This window comes from Pygoscelis adeliae, unplaced genomic scaffold (assembly GCF_000699105.1).
Source record: "Pygoscelis adeliae isolate BGI_AS28 unplaced genomic scaffold, ASM69910v1 Scaffold554, whole genome shotgun sequence".
NCBI lineage: Eukaryota > Metazoa > Chordata > Aves > Sphenisciformes > Spheniscidae > Pygoscelis > Pygoscelis adeliae.
In genome coordinates this window covers 109392-119750 of record NW_008824667.1, presented here as the reverse complement: position 1 = coordinate 119750, position 10359 = coordinate 109392, and the positions used below count along the sequence as shown (strand labels likewise).

The 10359-nt window shown below is 41.8% G+C and overlaps 1 protein-coding gene across 1 annotated transcript in view; it reads left to right on the top strand.

Moving 5' to 3' along the window:
• Positions 1–9247, top strand: part of UBXN7 (UBX domain protein 7) — a 24393-nt gene extending 15146 nt beyond the window's left edge. The window contains exons 6-11 of the mRNA XM_009322896.1: positions 290–436; positions 851–941; positions 2055–2182; positions 2601–2994; positions 3728–3807; positions 8455–9247. Coding sequence (XP_009321171.1) covers positions 290–436; positions 851–941; positions 2055–2182; positions 2601–2994; positions 3728–3807; positions 8455–8616 — 1002 coding nt within the window. The 3' untranslated portion in view covers positions 8617–9247. The remainder of the gene's footprint in view (positions 1–289; positions 437–850; positions 942–2054; positions 2183–2600; positions 2995–3727; positions 3808–8454) is intronic.
• Positions 9248–10359: the final 1112 nt, after the last annotated feature.

The following is a 10359-nucleotide window of genomic DNA, read 5'->3' as shown; positions in this document are numbered from 1 at the left end:
GTGTCCCCCCCCAAGTTGCTGTCCCCACTCTGTGCTTGGCTTGTTGAAATCCAGCAGCTCTGTTCATCGATGTGATTCTGTAATTCAACCAGTCTCATTTAAAGCAGATCTTTCAGCCCTGCCTTCTGTTTTGTGGATGCATTTTCACTAGCACTGTCCATCTTTCTCACAGTGAAGGGGTTTTGGTGAAAAAATCTGACAGTGTTAGAAGCCATCACTGATCATTGCTGGCATTGGTTATGTCTGGCTTTTCAGTTTTATCTAATGAAGCTTTTCTCTCTACTTACAGGCCAAGGAGTGTGGTCAGATGCAGAACAAATGGCTCATGATAAACATTCAGAATGTGCAAGATTTTGCCTGTCAGTGTCTCAACCGCGATGTCTGGAGCAATGAGGCTGTGAAGAACATAATCCGGGAACATTTCATTTTTTGGCAGGTGAGAAATTTAATGGGGCCGTGCGGGTAACTTGGTGTCCTGGTAGATGAGGTAGTGAAAAAAACAGACTTCTTCAAATAAAATGGCACTGCGGCAGTTCTCTTGGTGAACTTGCACAAAAGGTGTAGTAGTTCATGGAGATGTAGTTTATGGAGGTAGATGTAGTTCATGGATATGGATATGCATTTGAATGCATAAACTGCCTTTCACTTGTGCATTCAAGATGTTACCACGTAGCTTCTAATACGTGGAGTGTTAGAGGCGTACTTTCAGCTTGGCAGAGTTACTGAGAACTCTGTGTACCATTTGTAGCATATACTGTAAAACAGAGAAAAACTTTGTACATTTTCAAGGTACAGTTTGTTTGTGTTCCCTTTCCACCCAGTAATTTGCTTCCAATGTGGTATTTTGTAGGTATACCATGACAGTGAGGAAGGACAGAGGTACATACAGTTTTATAAATTAGCAGACTTCCCTTATGTCTCCATCCTGGATCCCAGGACAGGTAAGATAAGTGACAGTTTATATATCCCATGAGAAGGACTGGCATTTGTAGGCTAGAATACCATCTTTTGCAGTGTGTGTTACATTCAGCTGAAGAATCTCAGTTACATTGTTTTGCTCTCTGAGAGACATTGTTGTCCCTGAAGAAGTGAAGTGGTATGTTTTGGAGGAACTAAGGGAATAAAACTCCCAAGGCTTGCTGGAATTTTGTGTATTTGGTTATCGTACTTGGTATAGCTTAGTGAGTACTTTGCTTAGAAAGTGAAAATAGTACCACCTGGTGGTAAAACTCTGAAATTAGTTTTTTTAAGTGTCCTTTTAAAACCTGCTTGAAATCATGTGATGAATAAACTACAATATTTATAAGCATTTCATGAATCTGCTGCCTGCTCCTTGCACAGTAGCTTTGTGAGGCTCAGCGATGACTTATTAAATTGCATCTTAATTTTGAAATACTGCTTTGTTTTTGTTTTTTTTTTTTTTTACCTGAACAATCAAACTTCTACCTCCCCCTCCAGCTCTTTTGAAATTGTAACTTTTTCTTCTGTATCCCAACACCCTTTCTTCTTTTATCATCATATAATGCAACTATATTAATGGTCTGGTCTCCTGCTTCTCACGACTGAAGTAATAGTGTCTGTAATCAGAGCTGAGATTTCTTGATATTTGACTTAAACCACCCAAAACCTTTTTTTTTTTTTTTTTTAATGTTGAAATTGAAGTTAAGATACTCTTCTTGGCACTTCACTGTGCTGTTTGCCAAGGTGTAGAATCAAAGCAGGCAAGAATGTAGAAGTGCTTCTTCATAAACTTAGTGGTTTGGCTTTTTTTCATTTTGAAGCTTAATTCACCATTCTGTGCACATGTTCCCACAGATAAAAAGAAAAGAACGGAAATAAACAGGGTCTGTATTTCTGTCTGTCCATGAGTAAAACCTTTTCAAGGGAGTGGAAGGAGGAAGCTTCATAATTATCAGGTGGTAGCCTGTAGGAAGCTGCAGTTCCACAAATATGGACTCTTGAAGAGTGCATGCATAGCAGTGAATTGGTGTGTTTGACTGCTAAGCTGCCATCTTTTGCTGAAATTATGTTTCATGACACCTTTTGTTCCCTAGGCCAGAAACTAGTGGAGTGGCACCAGCTAGATGTGTCTTCTTTCTTGGACCAAGTGACTGGGTTCCTGAGTGAGCACGGACAGCTGGATGGCCATTCTACCAGCCCTCCCCAAAAATGCTCTCGTTCAGTAAGTATGAGGCGCTCTAGGAGGACTGGAGAAACCTGAAGGAGCATGCTAGCCTGTCTTTATCTAGCTGTACTGATTTCCCATTCAGTAGTACAAACAGACTTAATGAGTTAGTGCAAGAGCATGCAAAAATACGGTGCGCCAGGGAGTGCCTTCTCCCATGATAACTATTTTTGTTGTGCAGTTTGTGCTTTCACCATTTGTTTTGGATTTAGCAGTCACAGAATTGTGCATGTATGGAAGGAAAATATATTACTCCATGCGAAACTCCAAGAAGTCATTAGCTAGTCATAGCATGACTAGCTTTCCATGCTGTTTGTTTTAGTAGCTTCTCTTTGGAAGACTGATGTCCTCTTGATTTTCAGTACATATTTAAAAGTGATTTTTATGTATTTGTGTTTATGTCTGTATTCAACAGGAGAGTCTCATTGATGCCAGTGAGGACAGCCAGTTGGAAGCTGCTATCAGAGCCTCATTACAGGAGACGCATTTTGATTCCTCGCAGGCCAAGCAGGAGAGTCGGTCAGATGAGGAGTCCGAGTCGGAGCTTTTTTCTGGAAGTGAAGAGTTTATTTCAGTTTGCGGGTCTGAGGAGGAGGAGGAATCGGAGAATCCTGCCAAGTTGAGGAAGTCTCCACACAAGGACTTGGGGTATAAAAAAGAGGAGAGCCGGAGGCCTCAGCCTGAGCCCCCTGCAAGGACTGAGCCTGGGACAACATCAAATCACAGAGTACTGCCCTGTATTGATGCAGGGATACTGGAGGAGTCAACTGACAAGCCTGAAAGTACGTTTCAGGGCCTAGATGTGAATGGTAAGTTGTCACTTTTTTTTTTTTATAGTGACCTGTGTTTTGGTTTTTTTTTTCCTGAGAATCTTAATAAGCTGACAAGAATGGTTTTATCCCTTGTTTTGAAAAGCTAAATCTTTTCTTCTGTCCTGTCCCTCCTTGACACCAGACGTTTGAGCAGTTCACCTTGCCAGCAGCACCACTTTGGCATAGCGATGTCACAAACTGCAGAGTTGTGTTAGTCACTGAGCTCAAGTTTCTTAGTTTGAGACCTTGTCCACAAATAAAGTACGCATTAGTGTAATGCAGGTGCATATGACAGGGCTTCTACCAGTATGGTAGGGAGAAGCAGAATAACATCAGCCCCACCTTGTGCTCCGCTAGCTTGGCTGCCTTGAGTCTGGGCTGAGTTTTAGTAATGCAACTTTGGCTAATACAAACGATTCCCCAGTCTCTGTTCCTCCCTGCAGTGCCTGAGCTGGGGTGCAGCAGAGTGGGGTGGTCTCAAAGGCAGTAGCACAGTGTGCTTTTCTCTGGGAACGCTGATCACTACTGTTAACTCTTTAGAGTCCCGAGTTTGATGTGTATATTTTAAACACGTGGTAGAAATATATCTTCATAGACTGGAACCTTGTATTTGTCTCCAGTCCCTAACCCTGCTATGCTGTGCAGTAAAGCGTGCCACCTAAAATCTACAGAAGAGCTCAATTCAGCTGCCTTGTTGTTTGTTAACTTGTAGTAACTTCCTTTATGCTAGGACCAAAGGCACAGCTGATGCTAAGGTATCCAGATGGAAAGAGGGAACAAATTTCACTGCCCGAACAAGCTAAACTTCTGGTGAGTGGAGTTAATCGGAATCCTTGTTTGAGTACAGAAGAGTTGAAACTGGAGAACTTCTTTTCCTGTGGTGGCACTATTGAAATTGGATCTAGTGAAAGTGGTATATCCAGGGAGTGCTTGCATTGTCATTCTGTTGTGTTTCTTCCATGTCATTCCTCTCTCCCGATCAACAGACTCTGCTGGCTCTGTATGTTTCCATTGCTGCTTGGGTTGCATGTACACTCCAGTGTCTTCCTTAGTCCCAAAACTGCTAGTTTCCTTTCTAAAATGACTCTTAAGTGGCTTTTGCGTTAATCATTAAATTACTGTAAAATACTCTCAGCTCACTCATTTTTGCGTTGTTTTTTTTTTCCCCCCTAAATGGAAAAGTTCAGTCATTGTCCGTGGTCAGATAATGGTAAAATCAAAGGCAAAACTCTTCATTCTTTTTCTCCATCTCTTTCACTGTACTTCCACACTCCCTTCTGGATGTGGATGACAGAACAGGCTTTGGAGGAAGTTCTCCCAAAACAAATTTGTTACAATGTTATTTAATTACTGTGCTTCAGGTGTGCGTCTCAGCTATGCTTTGGGCTTGTTTACCTTGGAGAAGTCGATGTGGATGGCGTTTCCATCAAAATTTTGCAGGTGCTTATCTGGAAGCAGCATGTAAAGAGGTCACTATATTCCTGTTAGCCATGAGTTTTCATGACACAGTGGCCAGTTAAGCTCATTTTAATGTAATCAACCTAAAAGCTCTGTATTGAAGTCTTAGGGAAGGCAAAAGCACACCTCTCCAAAAGGATCTCATGCAGATTTAGAAGAAAAGTGTCACATCTCTTACAGAAAATGAGACTATAACCAAGTCTGCAGCACTCTGGAAACATACAGTGTCTCAAGCTCATATTCTCATCCTTAACTCTTTTGCTTGAAAATACAAGGGGGGAAAAAAAATTTGCCTTTGTTATACCATCATCTCTCAAACCAGGTGTAAACGTAAGGTTGTAGACTGCCTGCAGTACTACACATGGAGTCCTGGGACTGAAATATAAAGACTGAGGAACACTGGCAGAGCATCACTCTTACTGTAGGAACCACCTTTACTTTCAGACCTTTGTTCTTGCTTTGTCATAGCATTCATGGTGTATAATCTTTTTCCAAGTATTCTTTTATATCTTAATTGCTTTTTGAAAACAGTCTGTTAAATAAAGTTGCATGTATTATGAAACATGTAGCACTTTTGAATACTTAATTTATTTACGTGATACATAGGTGAAATACTGTTATATTGCTGATAATCCTGACTTCTGGTTTGACTCCTTATATGGACTGTGGCAGTTAAAGGAAGTTAATCTTAGCATGTGATTTCCTTTGCTGCCTCCTGCTCTACACTCAGCAGAGGAATGTAGGTTAGTCAAGGTTTGTGGGTAAAGGTACCTTTTTATTGCAGAGCTGAACAGGCAGCTTTTGTGTTCATGTCATGTGATCTTTTAAAGCCATTTCAGTCAGATCAAGATTGAGTCTCAGATGTTTCTTTGTGAGCATCATTTCTGTGCTGATTTTTTTCAGCCCTTAGTTGCTTCCATTTTAAAGCTGCCCAGAACTATAAAAAGAAATTGTTTAAGGAGACAGTTGCACTTTAGAAGTTTTAACTGATGATATGATGTTGCTCTCCCACGAACACGGGGCTGTTTTTAAAAACATGTTTTTTAATCATTGCATTGTTATCGATCAAGAGCGGCCTCTTTACACTCTGTTGTCTCCAGAATGTGCTTATGCTTCCAATATTACTGTAACCCCTTTTTTCCCCCCCAGGCCAAAAAAAAAAAAAAGGCAACACTGCCTTTTTATAGAAGCAATTGCTCGTTGTGTGCAATTAAGTAGCTGACTTCACTCTGTTCAGCAGCTCAGCCCTTCATCTGTATTGCTGACTGGTTGCCTGAATAACTTGTTGTCTACCAGTTGTTGTAAGGTGTGCAGGAAAGGTTGGCCTTTAAACGGGGCAGGGGAGAGATGTGGGCAGTAAACTTAACTGAGTTTTTAAATACAGTAGTTTGTAAAGGAATTTTGATCATCCTTGTTGCCTGAAAAAGAAGTCAAAGCCGCTTACTTGTATTCCTCATCAGACACAGGTATTGTAATCTGCAAAGCCTGTTGGAGAACAGTCCAGGTAAAAGAGGAGGTTGGGCCGATAGTCTCATACCAAAGGTTTGTGCGTGAATTTTGATGAATCCAGAAGAAATCTCCATGCAGCTGCTTTCCTGGCTGTTCTGCAGTCATAAAATCTTGGAAAAGTCCAGGCTGAAAAGGATCCTTGGACATCATGTGGTCTAACCCCCTGTTGAAAGCAGGGCTGTAGATGGGGTTATCCAGGGCCCTCTCAAGCTGAGTTTAGAATACTTCCAGCAAGGGACATTCCACCACTTCTCTGGGCAACTTACTCCGAAGTTTAATTTCTCTCACAGTAAAGAATTCCTTCATTATATCCAGATGAAATTTCCCCTGGAGCAACTTGTGTGCATTTTCTCTTGTCACCGTGCATCTTTGTGAAAGAAATGCCTTCATCTTCTCTGTATTGGAACACTGTGATGATATTCCCACCAAGCCTTTTGCTTTCTAGGCTGAACAAAACCAAGTCCTTCAACCTTTCTTCATGTACCAAGGTGTGTCCTATACTTTAGTCATTTTGATGGCCCTCCACTGGATCGTCTACAGTTTTTCCTTGTCCCTCCTGAATGTGGAGAGACCAAAACTGAACACAGTATTCCAAGTGTGGCCCAGCAGAGTGGCGTAATCGCATCCCTTGATCTGCTGGCCATACTCTTGTTGATGCAGCCCAGGTTTGCTGTCACTGCTGCAAGGGTGCACTGCAGACACGTGTTGAGCTTTGTTGATGAGTTTTGACAATCTCTTCATGAGAACCTGGATCTTGACTCTAGGCAAGCAGCAGGCTTGCAAGACTCGGACTTAGGTCAGCAGTTGGGTCCCTCAGCCCCCTGCAAAAGGAGTCCCCTCCACCAGCGTGCACTGCTGCTTCTCCCTGCTGGTTTTGACCTGTTGAGTAGGACCAGTGGGTCCAGTTGTGTCTTCCAGTGGAACTTGTTTGTCCTCCCCATTTATTGCCAAGACTTTATATTGTTTTTTCAGCGGATTTTTTTTTTTTTTTTTTTTCCCCAAATGAGGGGAAAGCTGCTGTTTTGCTGCCACAGGTCGTGAGTCTCCAGGGTGCCTTGTCCTGCAAGTTGCTGTCCTCCCTGTGTTTGAGTCTTGCTTCTGGTCATCCCATTCTGTCTGTACCGCAAGGCCTCAGTTCTTGCCCTTGCAGTGTTGCTGCCAGCATCCTACTGCTTTTCTGCTCGTCTTCCCTGATGCAGCAGAACATCCTGACATCTTCCTGCAGCTCCTTGACCCCGTGCTCCATCTGCATTGATGCCCCTGAAATATCAGGAAGAGTGTTACGGGCTGTTGTGGGAGACCACGTCCTGTGTCGTGTCAGCACCATATGACCGACAGCTTTCCTACTGGAACACACACTAAAATGAACAGCCACCCAAGTGATCTCCTGAGCCACTTGCCTGTGAGCTGTGGCAGTAACTGCCAAGTGCTTGTTTGCTACCACTTTATTCTGTGTGCTGGGTCGCTGTGGTCCTGAAGTGGCAGCTAAATAGCAAGGGGAAGCTAGTGGAATAATTAGTACTAGTAGAAGCTTAATACTGCTAGCTTACCTCCTTGCACTTAATATACCGGCATAAGTTGCCCACCGAAACTATGTAAACAGTATTGTTGGGACCCCCTTACTTCTTCATACTTTCTGTTTTATTACATATTAATTGTCTTTTTTCCCCTCTTTAAAAAGCTATGACTTTTCATTCTGCCAGAGTCCTGTTCTGTTGCTGTAGCCCCTACTGTTCTGCCAGTCTCCATTTCTCTGTCCCTGTCTATTTGTACTTTACATCTGCTGTGTTTCCTGATGAACTTGGGAAATTTCTCATTGTAGCATGGACATTAGCTCTTCTTGATATGTCTGCTTGTTGGGTTGTGGGGTTGTGAGGCTGATACCCCTTCATCCCAATGCCCTCTGTTGCCTGCCCCAATTGCTATTGTAGGCAGAGAAGTCAATGAATTGAAAAGAGCTTTAAAAAAAAAAAGAAAAAAACCAACCCAAATCCTCATGCTTTTTGAAGGCAGGAAAAAATTACATTTTTAGTAAAAATACTGCATTTATTTTTGAAAACATTACCTGACAAAAATGTTTCTTTGGTGGCTTTTAGGTTTAATGTAAGGGTAATATCTGATAAACAAGTGAGGGGGCTTCTGTTTTGGGGCACTTAAGGATTTTTTTTGCCGAATCTTCTTTTACTGTGATTTGAATGTGTGATGTGGAATTCGGCTTGCTTGAATTAAAGTACTATTATGTATGTCTTCTGTTTAAAGAATCGGTTAGGTGAGGGATCACTTGGTAATTCGTTTTTATGATTATTCTTACCATGTGTGGATCAAATTAGATATTGAAGTAAAAGAGGGTCTATACTATGTACAAAATTTCCAAATTTCCTTTGACTGTGATTACAAACTTCCTTTTTTAAAGGAAAAGGGGATATTTTTTTACATTCTTCTGTGTTGTTTTGAGTTATATGACACTTCTTTGCCTTTCTTTCTCTCCAGGCTCTGGTGAAACATGTCCAGTCAAAAGGATACCCCAATGAACGCTTTGAACTTCTCACCAACTTCCCTCGAAGGAAACTCTCCCACCTGGACTATGAGATCACGTTACAGGAGGCAGGCCTGTGTCCTCAAGAGACTGTCTTTGTGCAGGAACGGAATTAGCACCGTGGCCTGAGTTCTCCCAGCTTTCCTCCCCTCTCCTCTTTGCCTGGGACACCAATTCATAAATATGCAGTTGAGGGTCATAGGATTGCAGTGCTGAAATCAGGCAGGCAGCTGGCTGGCCCTTCTCTCTCTTCTTCCCTTCTCCTGCTCTAGTGACCAAATGAGAGTGTTCAGAGTTTTATTTTCTTCCTCAGCCTGGGCCCTGCGGAGAGCATTGGGAAGAACATCTTGCCTTTGTTTTCATGGAATAAAGTAAAATGGTGATCTGTGTATCCAGTATGCTGGAGATTGGAGTGGCCATAATACACATACCCTTCCTGCTGCTATTCTTAAATCTGTTTTGTTTAATTTATTTTTGAAAATAGTGTGTGATAGGGCACTGAGTCATATCTCTGTGAGGAGAGTGTAATCTTCAGTACAGTCTTTCCTTTGTTTTGATTCTCTACACGAAAGGTCTCCATTAACCTTACAGCCTTCTTAAGGGTTCACTTATGTAGCGCTCTGCGACAACTTGGTTTTTGGGAAGGAGTTGGGTTGAGCTGTGGTGAGATACTTTGCCTCCATCTAGTTTAAAGGCTTCTAGATTGCATGCATGTTTTCCTCCTGCTTTAAATGCTGCCAGTGAACATGGTAAAAAAACCCCAGCCAACCAAAAAAAAAAAACCACCCCAACTATACTCTATATGGGATTGACTGCTTGGCCCAGAGGGAAAGCTGTGTGTCTGGTGTTGGAGCAGAACTGACTCCTTGGTAGAAGTAGGCGGGGTTTCCATTTGTTTTTTCCCCAACATTCCCTAAGTGTCTCCTTTTTTACGTTCTCTCAGGATTTTCCAAATGGTGATGGAAGGTGGCAGGATACTGTAAAGATCTTGGACTCTCTGGAAAAAACCTGTCATAAAAATTTGACAGTTAGTTGGCTTTTTTTCTTTGCATGGTGTTTTGTTTTGTTTTCCCCAGGAGCAACTTGCTTTGCAGGGGCTTTAGAGCACTGACTGTGATTGAGCAGGACAGCAAGTCCTAGGCAGGTTTTCTTTCATTAATTAAAAACACACACAGCCTTGTCAAACTGTGGAATGAACTAATGCTTTATAAAATACTTCACAGCCTGGTGGCTTGAATGTTCTAAGCTGCTTTTTATTCTATTTTCATGTTCATCTACTGTCACTTACCTCTAAATCTGGAAGGCTGTATGGAAAGCTACTCCTTTATTCAGGCTTTCTTTTCAGCTCTGGAAGCTGGCACCAGAAGTCATGCAGGCGTATCCGGTGCGTACACTGGGCTGTGCAGAGTGCCCTATTTTTCCACTGACTTCTCTAGACATTAAGCTGTTGATCAATTGGTGTTACAGTAGGTATTACAGTGGGATAAAAGTTAACTAACACAAGCCATCCTCAGGGTGGATGTTGAATTTGTGTATTTACAACTAAGAACTCAGTTTAGTGTGCTCTTCATCAGTGAGGAATAAGGCATGTGAGACCTACCATAACTGCTAACTTTTTCTGCAACTGTCAGATGATTATACTTGTTAAAGAAGAATACTTTAGTGGTCACAAATTTACTGTAGACTAAAACTTTTCAAGATATTTTGCCTTTAATTTCATACTAGCCTGCATACTTTGGAGTCTTTAAATGTAGGAAATCACAGAAAATGTCTTGCATTCCCCATGATAATATTAGCTCACAGCTGTCCTCTGCTCATAATTGAGGTTTTGCATGTAATGATAGAATTGTATAAATTGA